At 39.8% G+C, this 17,841-nt stretch overlaps 1 protein-coding gene across 36 annotated transcripts in view; it reads right to left on the reverse strand.

Annotated features, from left to right (window-relative positions):
• Positions 1 to 17,841, reverse strand: part of SNAP91 (synaptosome associated protein 91) — a 134,394-nt gene that overhangs the window by 47,598 nt on the left and 68,955 nt on the right. For 34 of the 36 annotated variants that reach the window (XM_043542606.1, XM_043542604.1, XM_043542598.1 and 31 more), the window contains exons 10-14: positions 13,730 to 13,800; positions 12,709 to 12,714; positions 11,181 to 11,208; positions 3,372 to 3,481; positions 2,144 to 2,244 (exon numbers count right to left, since the gene is read on the reverse strand). In XM_043542606.1, the coding sequence (XP_043398541.1) occupies positions 2,144 to 2,244; positions 3,372 to 3,481; positions 11,181 to 11,208; positions 12,709 to 12,714; positions 13,730 to 13,800 (316 nt within the window). Of the gene's footprint in view, positions 1 to 1,080; positions 1,702 to 2,143; positions 2,245 to 3,371; positions 3,482 to 11,180; positions 11,209 to 12,708; positions 12,715 to 13,729; positions 13,801 to 14,853; positions 14,938 to 17,841 lie in introns of those variants that run through there. The other 2 variants (XM_043542609.1, XM_043542608.1) reach the window with 2 other exon arrangements.

The following is a 17,841-nucleotide window of genomic DNA, read 5'->3' on the forward strand; positions in this document are numbered from 1 at the left end:
GCCAATACAGGATGCCATCAGTGAAGAATTAAAGCATGGCTGCATAATTATTTCCAGACAATATATTTTTAGGAAAGATAAAATAATCAAGTTTGGCTTTTAAAAAAAAAAAAAAAAAAAAAAAAAGAGGAGATTAAAGTTTGGTTGATAAAGGCATACGTTGACCATATATAGATTTCTATAAGGTATTTCACTTGATCCCACATGACTAATTAAAAATTAACACTATACAAAAAACAATGCTCATATTAAATCTGTTACAATCTGGCTAGCTAGCTAGCTAAAGAAATAACTGTAAATGAGTAAACAACATTCATTGAGGGCATTGTTAGTGGGGACCTATTGCCATCTGTTTTGGACTCAATGCTATTCCACATCTAAATCTTGTTTTCTTCCAGATCATTGATAATTGCCAATAAAATCCACAGATGATAAAAACTGGTGAGCAGACAACAAGGATAAGTCAGTTCTACACACTGAGTTGAAATGCATGGTAAGCTGGAGTCACTTGAACATGCATTAACTATGTTAAAACGTAAGGTCATACTTCTAGGAACCAAGAATGTAGGTCACACTTATAGCCTGGGAGAGGGGACAAATACTCTGAAATACAGAAAAGGACTTATGGTCATAGTGGATAGCCAACGAAACATGAGCTCCAGTGCAATGCAATAGCTAAGAGGAAACACATCCCTTAGATGTACAAGAGGGAATATTGAGAAGTAAGGAGGTATTATTACCCCCATAGACGGTATTAGTAAGAGTATTATTGGAATACTGTGTCCCGTTCTGTTATCCATGCTTTAAAAAGGATGTGGACAGATTGGAAAAAAGGTTCAGAAAACTACAAGAATGACTTGAGGTCTAGAAAACCTGCTTTACCAAGGAAAATGAAAAAAGCTTCATCTATGCAGTTTATCCAAGAGAAGATTAAGAGGTCATGGTCTATAAGTATCTACATAGAAGGGACAATTGTGAATTTGTCTAGCTCCGGCTCCCAACCACTGGTTCTTGTTATATCTTTAACACAGAGGGGAATTAACCACTGGAACAACTTATGTAGTGATGTGGAAGATTCTCCATCACTTGAAGTCTTTGGATCAAGACTTGATGTCCTTAAAAAGGATATACTCTAGCTTAACCAGAAGTTATAGGCTTCATGCAGGAATAACTAGGTGACATTCTACAGCATGTATTATGTAGAAAGAAGGTTAGACGAGTTGATCATAATTTTCCTTTCTGGCCTTAAGATCTTTGAAAATAGGTGGTTAATATGGAAAAAACTTTAGAGCTAGAAGATCCACAAGAGTTGCTGCTCTAAGAGTTCAAAAATCAGAGCAAATACTGACCAGATATATATACACATTGCCCAAGAGGCCTCTTCTTCCTTAGAAATTTCAGAGAGAATTTGAGTCCATGAAATGTTTCTGACAGAGTAGCATTAGCCCGAACTGAAATTTTTTAGGATTTTGCATATCGTGGCTATGCAGATATGGCTGCAGATAACAGCAGTTTTGTTCAGCTGTAAGTATTTCAGGAAATAGTGTTTCAACATTTAGGATTCCTCAGATTGTTAATACACTTACAGGCCAACTAAAAAAATACCACTCACTGACCAAGGGCTGATTAAGAAATCCAAGTAGTAATAGAGCCAATAGTTGAGAATTTTCATGGTGCCTTTCTTCTACAGATCTCACTTGCCTGCAGGGAAAACTGTTGTTAAGTGACTTACCCCCCAAGTCATATATCAAGTCACTGGCAGAGCCACTGGCATAGATTAGAACGCTGGTCTTTTGACTCCTCTCCCTATGCCCCATTCTTACTTAATCAGCACACCACCAGGCTGTTCCAAGCCCCCCCAGCCCCTATCTCCTTCCCAGCTGTTTCTGGGCTCCACACTCTGGCCCCCCATAGGATAAGGACTGTTGACAGCTTGTATGACTGCACATCCACTCCTAGAAGATTCTCCACTACAAAGAGCCTACAGTCCACTGAGATCCACTGACTTTTGTCAGCTGAAGCTAGTGAGTTTGGAACGTGGTTTGTTCTTTTCATAACAGTAGGGAAAGTCAAGTTTCAGTTCAACTGCCAATCTAAGAGTGAGATTAAAAGGAAAAGAGTGTAAAATAAAAAGGTACTTTACCTCCCCATGAAGTTGCTCCTGCTGGAGCAGTTGGAGCTGCTTGCCCAGTAGATGTGAAATCTGGCTGAAGATCTAGAAGATCACTGGATGGTTTGGAAGTGCTATTGGCAGTAGAGGGGAAGAGGGCGGGGGGGGAAGAAAAAACCAAATCTGTAGTATTACAGGCATTTGTATAATTCTGCAAAGTAAAAGGTGTTCCAGGTTACACTGGAGTGTAAATGTTGTGAACAAGATTAGGCTGTCAAACCACTGTAAAGCAACTATTTTTCTGGATCACAACCTAATCCTGCAGAAGCTACTAAATGCCTTTAATACGCGTTTAGCTCAATAAATGCTGAAGGTATTCAGCACCAGGAGAGAGGACACCATCGTTCCTAACCATTTATTTATATTACTGGACACTGGTACTGTTCTGTGTCTCTAGAGGACACAGTTGAACTGCAATGATACTGTAGGACAAACTACAATAGCGGAAATACTGCTGCAGAATTTCTAAAAAGAAAATCAAACCCCTTTTAGGACCAATAGGAATGGAACTCTGTTTTCAGTCACAGCAACTATCTTCCAAAATATTTCTATCCCTTAGGTCAGAAAGCCATAGACCTATGCACCAGGTACTGAACAGGCAACAGGGAGAAAGTTAATATCAAGGGCTCCTTTTAGAGCTATATCACAAATTAATCAATTTCAGTAAGTCACCCTTCAAAAAGGCTGAAGTGAAAAAGTTAATTTTATTCAGCATGTCTATTTAGATGTGAAGATTAATATTTAAGGTTAACAAAGTAGAAATAAAAATCAATAGAGTAAGTTAGCACTTTTTCCATTAACATATATTTTAGTCAAACAGAACTTATGTTTGTTTATATGAAGTAGCAGTGCTTAATGGCTGTGATATTGCATACTGCCCAAAGTAGCTATGCAACTAATTTCAGTTTTCTTGGAATTAGTCATATAAATCTAGTGTTTGTACAGCTGTAATGCCATACCATTCCACAAACATGCTATGCATTCAGTGTTAAGTAAACTAAAAATTGTGAATGAGTCCAGTGACTAAAAACTGTAGAGCTGTAACTGGTATAACTTCAGAGATCTGGAATTTGTATAGCAGGCACAGCATTTCTCAAAACTATGCAACATGCTTAGTTTTTAAAATCCACAATGTGAAATGGGAAAGGGTCTGTGGGCAACACATGAACACAGTTCACGATTAACATATTGCAGAACTAACCTGACTGGAGCTGCTGTAGATGAAGTTGCAAAGAGATCAACTGGTGGAGAGGTATCAATACTTTTTGCTGGGGTAGAATTAGGAGATGTAACAGTTGTGGCTGGAGAAGACTGGAGACAAATCATCAAAACATATATCACTCGAAAAAGGTAGTGCCATCATCAATATATAAACTAGCATAGGCTTTCAAGTATACCTTACAAACTAATATTACCTCTAATACAAAAATGAAATTTTCTAGTGATTCAAAATTAATCTGGGGACAACACAAGGAAATCAAGTCTCCCTACAGAGTGCACTTCCTTTTCCTTTGAAGACTGAGCAAGACAAATATTCTTAAATAAGAAATGCTTTAATGGACTAGCAAATTTGAAAAACCACACAAGTACAGAACACTACTTAACTAATTGTGTGCTCTGTTTATGGGATCCTTTACTTGCATGGGGGATGTCTGGTCACTGGGTAAGCTTCTTAAACCCTGCCTTTCCAAACTTATCTGTTTTCTTGGAGATGCAAGTTATTCACCCTATGCATTTAGTTTCAGTACAATTGAGAAAAGAAAAAATGGTCAACTATAAAAAAAATATAGATATTATGTGCCTTGTTTCTTTGTACTAGACATGCTTATACGGTTTGTACATCACTACTTTCCACTACATACCCTCCAACCTGAGAAGCTTGATAAACCAGTTTAAAAGAAAATACTTTGAGCATTTCATGAACTGAAGTAAACAGACCCAAGATTACGATTTGTTAAAACAACTTATTACAGGCAACTAGCTCCATAACAGTTAAAGATATTATTGGGAGATACCTACTCTTAGGTGTAACGTCCAAACACTGTCTGTGGCTCTAATGGCTAAAGTTTGTAGTCTCAAATTTCTTTACCCTGAGAAGGATCAACAGTTTGCACCTTTAAGAAGATCCCACATGAAGTCTTATGCTGGTGGCGGAGGTGTTGGAGGTTATTTTTTCTATACAAATAGAGGGAAAGTCAATTTCTGTCCCAACCATCCTCCAACTTTTAAATGATTCTAGTTCCCCACCCACTAAAATGTGTTAAACAGAAAACATGATAATTGTTGGCACTTTGTTTCTATATTTCTTTTGTCAGAAATACCCTTTTTTGGTAAGAGGATTCTGTTTAAGACACTGTACTGTTCCACTATGAATCATTGCATAGCACCTCAAGTGCTTTGTCTGAGTGGAGATAGAGGGTAAAGGGAACAAGAATAATGAAGAGTTAACAATCAGAGGCTAATTAGTTAATGCGTAAAATGCTCTGAAGATGAGAAGTGTCAGTATCACCAATCAGGGAATCACATGGTAGTTCCCTGGGAAAGTAATATCTGGGGGGGAACAGCTAAACTGAGAAATTCTATCAAGAAAAATATTGGGAACATAAAAGCAAATAAAATATTATTGTATGTTCAGACAACAATTACAGAGAAACAAGTTCCTCATTTGATGGTACTTTGGATAGATCAACACGCCTCCTCAAGGCTAGGAGTATGGGTGATGTTTAAGAATTTTGAAGTGAGACTGCCTGTGGGAAGAGAGAGATATTACCCTTTCATAAGAGTATTAAAAGCAGAACTGCAAGAAAATATACAAGGGATTTGGGGTTATTTAGGAAGTGGGTAAGTATATACTCATGGTAAAAACAGTAATCCAGTTTATGTGGCTGGAGAAGAAAATTAGGAATGAAGATACTATGCTTCCTCCTCGGGGGTAGAGAAATCAGGATGATCCAGGAACAAGCTTCCAAATGGTGAGAGAGAGGTTTAGATCAAATCCTACATAATGGATAACCCAAGAATGTGGGGGAGGGTACAATATAGAGTGAGATCCATCTCAAAAATAGGTCAAGTTATGTGTAAAATGAAGTGCTGTCATCTCCAAAAAGTTGGACTCCCACAGAGCTGCTTTGCAGGATTTTATGGGCAATTTGAAAAGCTTTATAACAGCAGCAGTTCCTTTTAAATATTTAAGCTATTACGGATGTGTTGTAACACTATCTGGTATCAAAATATAACTAATGCTGTGAGAACAGGCCAAAAACTTAACTATAGCTTTGTTAACTTCTGTGGTCATATAGCAGATTCTCCTATTACTAATGTACTGTCAGGAAAGCCCACAGTTCTCTGTTGTGCACCGCTACAAGAATTCACTTTTGAGGTAGCTGCCCTCATCTGACAGATTGCAAACATTAAGATATACCATGAAAGTAGGTTTAAAGACTGCTGCATTTATCATTTGTAACTACAACCACCTATTCAGAGTAACAGAATCAAAGACTCAGGCCACTCTTCAGTTCTTCACTCGGTAATTCACCTTGCAGAAGTCAGTCCAACGGTTAGCAGTGTAGGTACTTGAAAAGGACTAAAGATTTTTCCATCAGAATAATCTGGAATTACTGTCTGGGACACAGAGTCATGCATCCCCTTGACTAGGCCTTGTTATTGTATTCTGCAATCACAAGTAATGAAGACTTAACACAATAGTACATGGTTGTAACCCAATAGCCCCTTAATGCCAGCAGGCAAGGGAGTTACAGGAAAGTCCCAATTCCTGTATGTACATTCTGGTTCACCACAGAATGCCATGTGAGGTCTTAAACAAAAGCTGGAGTCACACTGGTTTTTAGTATAATTGTGAAATGTACCTACAGATACTTTGTAAGGAGTTACGCACATAAACAATGAAAATATGTTCTTGGAGTCTGTGTCAAGGTACGAGTCCTCAGCAGAGGCGGAGAAACAGTTTTTCTGGCAGACATATGATGTTTATTCACCTCTCTTGGATGTACACTAAGCATTGTAAGCTAAACTGGATGCTTATTTACAGATGAATGCATTGAAGAAATGTGAAGTCAACAAGGCAGCAGCACACAGGAAAAACTAATCTGGGGTGGGGGGTCCATAGTACAGAGTACAGTGAACAAAAGGGATACAAGGGGAAGGCAAAGATGACACCCCCTTATCCTTCACCTATGAAGTAAGTGGCCAGTGTGTTTACATTCATGAAAACAGGATCCTGGATGAAGATGCTGCAAAAGTCTTTAGACAAGTTAACTTTTTAGTTAAGTTTAATCTCTAGAAAGCATGTTACAATTTTGTTTTATACATAACCATTTGTTTACAATATCCTTGACCATATTACTTGAACCTTTGGTAATAAAAACTTACCCTTGTTTTCACTATAAATATGTCTACAGTGCCATGATATTAAGCGAGGTGCTGATCCTGAACTGAATCATAGAAGCTGGTGTATACACTGTTTCCTTGGGACAGCAGACCTGGTATTTCTGCCAGAGTTCGGTGGATCAAGGGCTGGACAATACCGGGGAATGCTTCAACCAGGGGGTGGGGGAGATCAGGAACTAGGGTGCACCTATTGGTAACCTGCAAGGCAAAGTATGGGCTGGCAATACCCAGAGGAGAGTGCTTGGGTGGTTAACAGGCTGGTGGTGTCAGTGAGCTGATATACAATTAAGCATAATCAAGTCTCTCTCACGCTGACGGCAGAGGGGTAACAATGTGACTCAGTCCTGGGTACCCCAAGAATAGTCACAGTGATGCATCTGGACATTTCCTTCTAGGTATTTTCACCTTTTATTGATGGATATTGGGTTGGAATGTGGATAGAGCTGCATGTCATTCACTGCAGAGTCTGTTGGAAAACGAAGGCTTTTTGGGCCACAGCTTCAAGAATTTTAAGAATCATGTTTTCCAAACCAAGAGGCAAGGGTCCACCTAACGAAGAGAGGGAAGAGTATCTTCGCAGGCAGGCTTGCTAAACTAGTGAGGAGGGCTTTAAACTAGGATCACTAGGGGATAGTGACCTAAGCCCCGAGGTAAGTGGGATACCGGGAGGAAACAAGGAGGAGGGTGCAACAGTGGGGGCCTCCTGATTCATACTGAGAAAGCAGGGCAATCGGCTAGTTATCATAGGTGCATGTACATGAATGCAAGAAGCCTGGGAAACAAGCAGGAAGAATTGGAAGTCCTGGCACAGTCAAAGAACTGTGATGTGATTGGAACGGTAGCTCACATGACTGGAGCACTGTCATGGATGGATATGAACTGTTCAGGAAGACAAGCAAGTGAGGAAAGGTGGAAGAGTTGCACTGTATGTAAGAGAGCAGTATGACTGCTCAGAGCTCCAGTTTGAGCATGCCTGGGGTGTAATCAGGAAGGCCAAAACACAACTGGAGTTGCAGCTAGCAAGGGATGTGAAGGGTAACAATAAGGGTTTCTACAGGTATGTTAGCAACAAGAAAATGGTCAGGGAAAGTGTGGGACCCTTACTGAATGGGGGAGGCAACCTAGTGACAGATGATGTGAAACAAGCTGAAGTACTCAATGCTTTTTTTGCCTCAGTCTTCACAGACAAGGTCAGCTCCCACATTGTTGTCCAGGGCAACACAGCGTGGGGAGGAGATGAGCAGTGGTAAAAGAACAGGTTAAGGACTATTTATAAAAGCTGGACATGCACAAGTCCATGGGTCCAGATCTAATGCATCCGAGGGTGCGAAGGGAATTGGCTGATGTGATTGCAGAGCCACTGGCCATTATCTTTGAAAACTCGTGGCGATTTGGGAGGTCCCGGACGACTGGAAAAAGGCAAATATAGTGCCCACCTTATAAAAAAGGGAAGAACCACCACCTGGGGAACTACCTCAGTCCCTGGAAAAAATCATGGAGCAGGTTCTCAAGGAAACCATTTTGAAGCACTTGGAGGAGAGGAAGGTGATCAGGAACAGTCAACATGGATTCACCAAGGGCAAGTCATGCCTGACCAACCTGATTGCCTTCTATGAAGGGATAATTGGCTCCGTGGATATGGGGAAAAACCAGTGGACATGATATATCTTGACTTTAGCAAAGCTTTTGATACGGTCTCCCACAGTATTCTTGCCAGCAAGTTAAAAAAGTATGGATTAGATGAATGGACTATAAGGTGGACAGAAAGATGGCTAGATTTTCGGGCTCAAAGAGTAGTGATCAACGGCTCTATGTCTAGTTGGCAGCCGGTATCAAGTAGAGTGCCTTAAGGGTTGGTCCTGGGGTGGTTTTGTTCAACATCTTTATTAATGATCTGGATGATGGGATGGATTGTACCCTCAGCAAGTTCGTGGATGACACTAAGTTGGGGGGTAGCAGTGGGGGGAAGAGGTAGATATGCTGGAGGGTAGGGATAGGGTCCAGAGCGACCTAGACAAATTGGAGGATTGGGCCAAAAGAAATCTGATGAGGTTCAACAAGGACAAGAATCCCATGCACTGCTACAGGTTGGGGACCAACTGGCTAAGCAGCAGTTTTGCAGAAAAGGACCTGGGGATTACAGTGGATGAGAAGCTGGATATGAGTCAGTGTGTACTTGTTGCCCAGAAGGCTAACGGCATATTGGGCTGCATTAGTAGGAGCATTGCCAGCAGATCGAGGGAAGTGATTATTCTCCTCTATTAGGCACTGGTGAGGCCACATCTGGAGTATTGCATCCAGTTTTGGGCCCCCCACTACAGAAGGGATGTGGACAAATTGGAGAGAGTCCAGTGGAGGGCAATGAAAATGATTAGGGGGCTGGGGCACATGACTTATGAGGAGAGGCTGAGGAAACTGGGCTTGTTTAGTCTGCAGAAGAGTGACGGGGGATTTGATAGCAGCCTTCAACTACCTGAAGGGGGGTTCCAAAGAGGATGGAGCTCGGATGTTCTCAGTGGTGGCAGATAACAGAATAAGGAGCAGTGGTCTCAAGTTGCAGTGTGGGAGGTCTAGGTTGGATATTAGGAAACACTTTCACTAGGAGGGTGGTGAAGCATTGTAATGGGTTACCTAGGGAGGTGGTGGAATCTCCATCCTTAGAGGTTTTTAAGACCTGGAGTGACAAAGCCCTGGCTGGGATGATTTAGTTGGTGTTGGTCCTGCTTTGAGCAGGGGGTTGGACTAGATGACCTTGTGAGGTCTCTTCTAACCCTAATCTTCTATGATTTTCCTCAGACCAAGGAAGACAGGTATCTCCCCAAAGACATACAAGGGAAGTCTGGGAACACTGCCAAATAACAATCCTTTGATATTTTACTCTTAGTCCATATGTGGCAATATTTCAGGGAGTCACCACTTTTCAGAAGATCTAGGTGTGGCCAGATTTGCCTTGGGGCACAGTCTCTGGAGCAGCAGGGTTATGAGAATGTGACCATATACATTGCAGCTGTCAGGTGTATGGAGCCCATCTCAGAGCCCTGCTCTGAGATTTTGGGCCTGAAGTCTGCCCTTGGAACACTTGCACAATGTCAATACATGGAGGTGGTGTTGCCTAATGGACAGAGCTCTGGACTAGGAGTCAGAAGACTTGAGTTCTAGGCCTGGCTGAGTATACTAGATTCACAGATATTTAGGTCAGAAGGCACCATTATGATCATCTAGTCTGACCTCCTGCACAACGCAGGCCACAGAATTTCACCCACCACTCCTGTGAAAAACCTCTCACTTATGTCTGAGCTATTGAAGTCCTCAAATCGTGGTTTAAAGACTTCAAGGAGCAGAGAATCCTCCAGCAAGTGACCCGTGCCCCATGCTGCAGAGGAAGGCGAAAAACCTCCAGGGCCTCTTCCAATCTGCCCTGGAGGAAAATTCTTTCCCGACCCCAAATATGGCGATCAGCTAAACCCTGAGCATATGGGCAAGATTCACCAGACAGATGCTACAGAAAATTCGTTCCTGGGTAACTCAGATCCCACCCCATCTAATATCCCATCACAGATAGCCAAGTCACTTTATCTCTTTGTGCCTAAGTTTCCCCATCTGTAAGATAGGGATGAGGATACTGACCTCCTTTGTAAAGCACTTTGAGATCTACAGATGAAAAGGCTATACAAGAGGTAGGTATTACTACTTCTATATTCCTTGGAAGAAGTAGGCATTAAAAGCTGTTGAAACACCTTGCACAACTGAAAATTCACAACAGCCACCTTACTCCTAGTGAGTTGACTATTTGATCCCCCGTCTTTGTGGAAGCCTTTAGTGCATACAAGTTTGATCTACAGAATGATTTCAGTGTATGAATGAATGACTTGAGTCATGCTTCCTGGGCACTGACAGACTGATGTCAAATATTTGCAGAGACCCTGTCCTCTGAGCTGACGTGACCAGGCCTCAGAGAGAGGCAGTGCCCATGTCCTTTAAGTTCATTTGGATAAGGCTGGATGCTGCTTGGTATTAGAATTTCTATAACAAAACGATGGAGACATTTGCGGGGGTAAAACAGTGATCTGAAAACAGCCAAATAGGGGATAGCAAATCAAATAGAGGAGAACTCAAAAGGGCAGTCTCCTCACAGTAAATATACCACCAGAGAAAAAGATGTAGGGGAGAGAAATTGACATGCCAGAGTCAGCTTCTCACTGGGAAATGGGAAAGGCCAAGTTGAAGGTGTGGACTTCCGTTATGCCTCCACATAGCACATGATTGCTTCATAGCACTTGAAAGAATGTTGAACTGTCTTGCCAGGAGATGGCATTCTCAGCCACCATAAATTAGCAGCTTAAAATTCAAGAGAAGGTCTCTAATCCCTGTTTTACAGTGGTTTAATTGTTTGCGCCCCTGCCCGCCCCCCCTTTTTTTTTTAAACTGACAGGTTGCCTAGAGCTTGGGATAGGCAGAGGTATTTTTTGTTTTTTTATAAAAGAAAAGCCACACAGACCCAAATAAAGAAGTTTTCTTAAGCACTTTTAACTCTAAGGGTAGTTTAAAAGCACATGCTGACTGAGCGCAATCAATCTTTAGTACATAAGTTATTAATATTTACCTTGCTCAAGGGAGAAGGAGCACCAGACCTAAAAAAAGAGAATGTAATGAAGATTTTCAAGTTAAGTACATTTTAGGAAAGCATGCTGAAGAAACATCAGAATAGTATTAAAACAGTTTTCCACGTTCTCATTCAAAAATTATTTAACCATAATTACAAACAAACAAGTATGCTAGACTTGTCTAAAAGCCATTTCAAAATCAATACATGCTGGAATTTAACTCAAAGTCTGCCATTTTAGGAAATAAAGAGAAGCTTTAAGATGTGAAATACTAACGCCTATGTTTAGTACTGTTTGTGGCATTTGACATCCTAGGCCAAGTCTTACAATCCAGACCAGATGTACTTTACACAAGAATGGTACGTAAGACAGCAACTTACACGTCTGCCTTTGGCCCCATGAAAGCTGGGGATTATTGGGGTGAAGTGGTGGCCTGGCCTTACCTCTTTCCCAGCCCTGTACTAGTGGCTGGGAAGGGTTGGCATATGAGTCACTGTGGAACAGGAAGACACTTCAGGAGGGGTCAGATCTCTTATTTTTAAGCTCCCAGAAAGCTAAAAAAGCCAAGATCAGCTATGCCTTAGCTCCTGTCAGTTATATCTGAAATATATAGCTTTATGGGAAGGTGGCATTTAAGGCATACATATCAGTGATTTAAGATTAAAATTGTTACAGAGCTATTGTATTTAACATAAAAAAACAAACATTAAAAACCCAGGAAATTCATATCTAAGATTATACTTAAAAGCAGCCCAAATATGTAAAGATATGGCAACGCATAGTTAGGACACCTAGACTAAAATCTGCCCTGTGGTGACATCATGAAATAACCATACAGTTTTAATTAAGGCATTTTAATGTTTGTGGTCCTAGATTAAACTCAGGTAAAGACATTCGGGCTTTTTCATACATTTTCCTACCTCATGCTGTCACTACTAGGCAGAGTTAAGGTTGTTTGAGTGCCCTAGCTGTGCATTTCCTTACCCATAGATAGTTTATTTATTATAAAAAGAGTAATTGTTTCATTGATTGCTGCTTTCATATCACAATATTAACTCTTTGTTCAGAACTTCAGCTGGGTAAAAAAACCTGTAGAAGAGCTCTGTGTAAGGTCGAGAGTGTGTGTCTTTCACCAACAAAAACTGGTTCATCCACTTGTCTCTCTAAATAGTTAAGAGTCAATTTTCTCACTTCTAGGCTAAGCTTTTTTACTAATCTGATAGTCAATTTTTTGTACCAGTTTAACCTCTGGGAACATACACATTGTGAAATTGACCAGATACTTTTTCATGTATTTAAATTTTGTGGTTAAGACAACTAGCTCTGAAATACACTATTAGATATTTCTCTTTGCGCAAGAGGAAGCAAATATTCCTTGATCAGTTGCAAATATCAGTGAACACAAATATATACAAAGCTCATGAAAAAACAACTCAATCATAGAAACTGGCAAGATTTGATCAGTCAATCTCCTCAATAATATGAGCATTTAAATATGCATGCAAACAAGAATATATACAAACTTACCCTTCACTAAATTGCACAGCAAACAGACATACAGAAAGAAAGAGAAAGAATGCATAGGTTAAGTGCACTTTAACTTTTTCTCAAAAAAAGAGAACAGTTAAGATAAATATCTAGATAAGAAGCTGCAAGACAATTAGAAAAATCTTCCCAGCAAATAGAATTTTTACAAATATGAACAGAGACAGCAAATAAAGTAATGGAGAAGAACCAACTTATTCTTCCTCAAAATGATCCCTGTTCAAAAGCAATACAAGATAACTGGATTCCATTATGTTGCAGTGTATATACTTTTTTTTTTTGGTGAAATTAAGAACTCCATTAAGCAGCTCTTGTAAATAGAAAACATCTGAGAAGTCAATGATGCTAGTTAAACAACATGATTAGTCTGTTCTGAAAAGTGAATCATGAATGACATAAGTGAGGGCTTCAATATTTATGTCTAATTAGTTGGTGTCAAAACAAAGCAGAATTACATTTGCATAGGTTATACTTGTTTCAGATAAACACAGGGAAATATTAAAATAGCTGAAAAAGGCATTGCTTGTATGGTCATAATGATGCAAAAAAAATGAAATCTCAAGCAGCGTTTAAAGTCAAGTATGGGGAAGTAGACCCAGTACAAATTAGAGGAACAGCAAATACTGGGATGAGCACAGTGTGATGCTGCTGTACTCCCAGTGGGCAAATGGAGTCGCACATCACTAGGCTTCTCCTACTTCCATAGAAGTTCCAGCAGAGATAACAGTGATACACGGACCACTTTCTCTCTTCAGCAGTCTTTCAGAGCTGCTACATTTAAGTTCTTTGCAGCAATCAACACAGCCCGAAGAATTAAAGATGGCTAGTATCCAAGTGTTGCTCTAGGAGAGAAGTGAGGTGGAACCAAGAGCCATCTCTTCTTTCAATAAGAAGCAAAGGGGAAGCTCTGGATGCTGGGTGGCCTCTCTGGCCTGGAGGGGCTTCCATTTTGGGCTTGATGAATTTTTAATCTAGTTCTACACATGTAATTGCATCATTTTACCTGTTCCCAGGTTTTTTCCCTTCCAACGTGTTTAGATGTTGTTCAAGGGTCTCCATAAGACTGCTGGGAGCCTAGAAAGTGAATGTAAAAAAAGGTGCACATTTTTTTCTTTAAACACACTAAATGATGGGAACCTTAAGGTTATCAAGGCAATTTAAATCTTCTGCTAGTTATATATAACCAGTTTGCATGCTCATGCTATAACCCTAATTCCACTCCATTGTGTAAAGAAAAAAAATGTATTTTCATGCTGGAAATATCAAGACAAAAAAGCAATTCTTTAAAAAAAGCCAATTCTGAAACATTTATTCTTTGCAGAGTTATAGCCATCTTTTTCTTTACTACACAGGTATTGAATCCTATGTACGTGATGTGCTCACCAGGCTTGCAGCCAGATCATGTGTTTGACATTGACAACAGCACAGGCATCCACAGGTTAAGTGAAAGTTACAAAAAAAAAATCCACACAGGTATTTATGTTCATATCAGTTGGGTGTGTTGTACACATTCAATCTAAATTAGCTTTTAGCTAAAACATTGACAATTTTTCCCATTTGAGGCTAATTGTTAGAGCTAGTATTTTCCACTAAAAGGAAAAAAGTGTAAATTTAAAAATGGTCCAGATTAATTATAAAAAGCTATGCTTAGAATCTGAACACTTTCCAGTTAATAGCACGAAATACCTACATAGTCTGCTTTAAAAACAAACACACACACACACCCCCCCAAAAAACTTATGAATATATAGGACAGGTAACCAAGATTCAGGAACCAGAAGAAAATAAATTCAAAAATTCCAATTTCAGATATTTTATAAAATGAAATAAATCTCAATCTAATGAAATTTAACTAATACTTCACTCATTTTTCTTAAAATGCAAGATCCTCAGGTGTTTTGAGACTTTAAATAACCAGATTTTATAGCCAAGTAAAATACCCAGGCATGCTGCTGCTGTTACAATGGTGGATAAAAAGGAAAAAAAGCAAGAACAAGTTTCAGTGTCCTTAGCTACTGCAGTATAAAAATAGTGCCTAGATAAGTAGATTTCCATAAGACCAGTGAGTGAACAGGAAGCCCTTGAGAGCTACAACAGTAAATAACAGCAATATTTTATCAGGGTTACCAGTTCATCAATGGTACATTCTTTAAAAGGGGAATTTTCATTATCAGTGATTTTCAGATCAACCAGAACTCTTGTCAGCAATACCTAAAAGATTTGTCATAAATAACTTCTTTAATATCTCAGTATAAATACGTGCATCGAAAATTTTTAAAAAAAATCTGTCCTGCTTGAAGTCAGTGCTATTATTTCCAGTATGCACATACACAGTTACTGAAGACTATTTCAAGTGCCAAACTAAAATCAACTTTGTAAGATACAACTACCACCGGTACCAATGTGAAATTAATACGTTTTATTAGGCAAGAAATTTGATGTACAGTAGAGCTGCACAGTAGAATCCTCTTGCAGCCAAGTCTTTATTAAAACTATTCACTACGCAATTTTAGTGTTCCAGTGTACATGTATTTGACATTAGGATGTCTTGACAGACTTACACTGAAGAACCTCAACACAAGATATTGGAAACAGTACATTTAGTTTCACAACTTAATTTTTTCATGAAAAAGTAACAGAGGTGAGGGGGGAAGGGGCTAATATTCAAACATGGCCAAGTTGTGCAACACTCCAAGCAGTCTTAATGATTTGAAAGGTTCTGTATCTATTTACATACCCTAACATTTGAAATAATGCTCATACTAGTTAGATATGAAGCTTAATAGCATGCAGCTGGCAACATTTGCTATTAAAAAGTTTATGACACATTCATGGGGATTATCTCTGGCACAGATGACTAGGCACAGAAGATGGCTCTAAAGTTAGCAAGTCAGCCTAATCTTCTATTCAGTTTGGTGGTGGCTGCCACGAGTCTGTTCTCTCCACTCCAGGCATAACTGATCTATTTTGTCTGGCTACTAAAATTAAAAATCCCTCACGTTTTCTAGCAACTAAGACTCCCACATCAACTTTCAACTCCCTGAAGCTGAACCAGAAAGACTAAAATGTGTATGAAGCAAAAATCCAACAAGAGAGACATGGTTGGGAAATAACAAACAGAAGTATTTATGAAAAGTTAAAACCCACTATATTTCCCTTCTTTGAGGCTGCAAAGCATCAAACCTAGATGCCAAGTTGAGAGAGTAGCACTGTGTACATGTAAATTTTCTACATAGGACATTTTGGGACAAAAATTATTTTCACCACTAAGGAATGCCACTAAAACGATTATAGACCTAGTAGATAGAGCCTTAAGAACACATAGGTAATGTCACCTTACATAAAAATATAACTGGTATTTCAATTAGAGCTGTGGAAATAACTGCTTCTTCTGTTCAGCAGCTGAACAAAAAATTTAAAAAATTTCAGATAGACCCCCACATGATTTGTATTTGGCAAACAAACAAAAAAGAGTCAAAAATTTCATTTGAGGTCAAATGAAGGATTTAATTTGACATGAAACAAAAACATTTTTTAAAAGGCTAACCTCCAAACCAAAATTGCAGTAAAACTGGAAACAAACAGATAAATAAATAAAAAGATTTTATTTCAAACATGTACCCCTGGTTGAGAACCACTGTGCTAGGGGACTGATTATCTGCATCTGGTGGAATTTAGATGCTGCTTTTGGAACATTTGTTGTCAAAATGCAAGTCTCTCTGGTGACGCCTTTGGTACCAACCTGAGGTTTCCTGCCCAGACCTGATTCTGCCTAGATGCAAGTTTCTTCAATGCCTCAGAATTGTTTACTCCTGCCATGCCACACAGATTAGATAGGAGCTAGTACCTGATTTTTCGGTGACTGTTTACTTGACTTGGGCATCTTTGGAGCCAGATACTGATCCAAGATCGCTCAGGTACCCTGACTTAATGGCTCACATTAAGAAATACTGGCACCATCTGTGCTTAGTGAGTCAGGGTCTAAGATATAAACATGACATGCTGCCCTTTTAGTACTGGTTTGGAATGTTCTGTGACAGAAGCTGCTCATGCAATCCAATGGGCACTGGTTTCCTGAAGGCTGCAGAAGCTTAGCAGCACAGTAAGGGCAAATATGCAGAAGTACTCCAAGAATTAATTTCAGTGTAACAATTTCTGGGTGCTTCCTGTGATCTTAGTAACAGCCATAGCCCAAGTTAAAACCTCTTAGTCTAAAGATTTAATAATCCACATTGACAAAGTGTGGAAGTGTCCAATATCTTATCAATATCATGCAAGACTGTTTCTCTGTTCAGTTTTGTATAGCTGCATGATAGTGCATAGAGTTAAATCAAAGGGGAGTATAAATGGGTTAAAGAACTGAGGAGGAAAGAAAGATAAGAGCTTCTGGTAAACACCTTTAAAGCAGCTAACAAAAAATAATGGTGCCATCAGACATACCAGAGATCAAAAAGGCTGAGACCCCCAAAATAAGAGACTTTAGAAGGTTGTCCTGGCAGAAAGGAAGAGGGAGAAGCGGTCAGCATGCTAGGAGGCTGATACAAACTAGGGGAGAGGTAAGAGCTGTATGCAAGCAGCCTCTCTCTAAACAGGGCCTAAGTAAGGTGACCAGATAACAACTGAAAAAACCGGGACCGGAGGGGGCGGGAAAGTAGGTGTCTATATAAGAAAAAAGTTCAAAAAATGGGACTGTCCCTATAAAAACAGGACATCTGGTCACCCTAGGCCTAAGAATCTAGGCCAGGAGCAGCTAAGCTAAAAGCAGTGTAAGATTCATATGGTCAGGCCTCTTATTTGTACCCCATGTCTCAAACAGCTTTATTCCTACTGGTAATATTGAACAATACTGCTTGAGAAAACTGCGTGGTCCCTGTGAACTAACTACTAGTCACAGCTCTGGGAGAGAACTCAACAGCAGGATTCAAATCCCAGTTGGGCCTGCTGAAGTAATCATAGTTGGTATTCAAGGGGTTGTAACACAAGTCCTGGTCTAAAAAAGTGGGAAAATTACAGAATTCTACCCTAGAAGAGATAAAGATCTGAGGCCTGACATCTATGGGAGTGCACGCAGACCCCAAGAAGGGCCAGTAGTGCAGCAGCTACCCTGGAAGCTGT

Source organism: Chelonia mydas, chromosome 3 (assembly GCF_015237465.2).
Source record: "Chelonia mydas isolate rCheMyd1 chromosome 3, rCheMyd1.pri.v2, whole genome shotgun sequence".
NCBI classification, from domain to species: Eukaryota; Metazoa; Chordata; order Testudines; family Cheloniidae; genus Chelonia; species Chelonia mydas.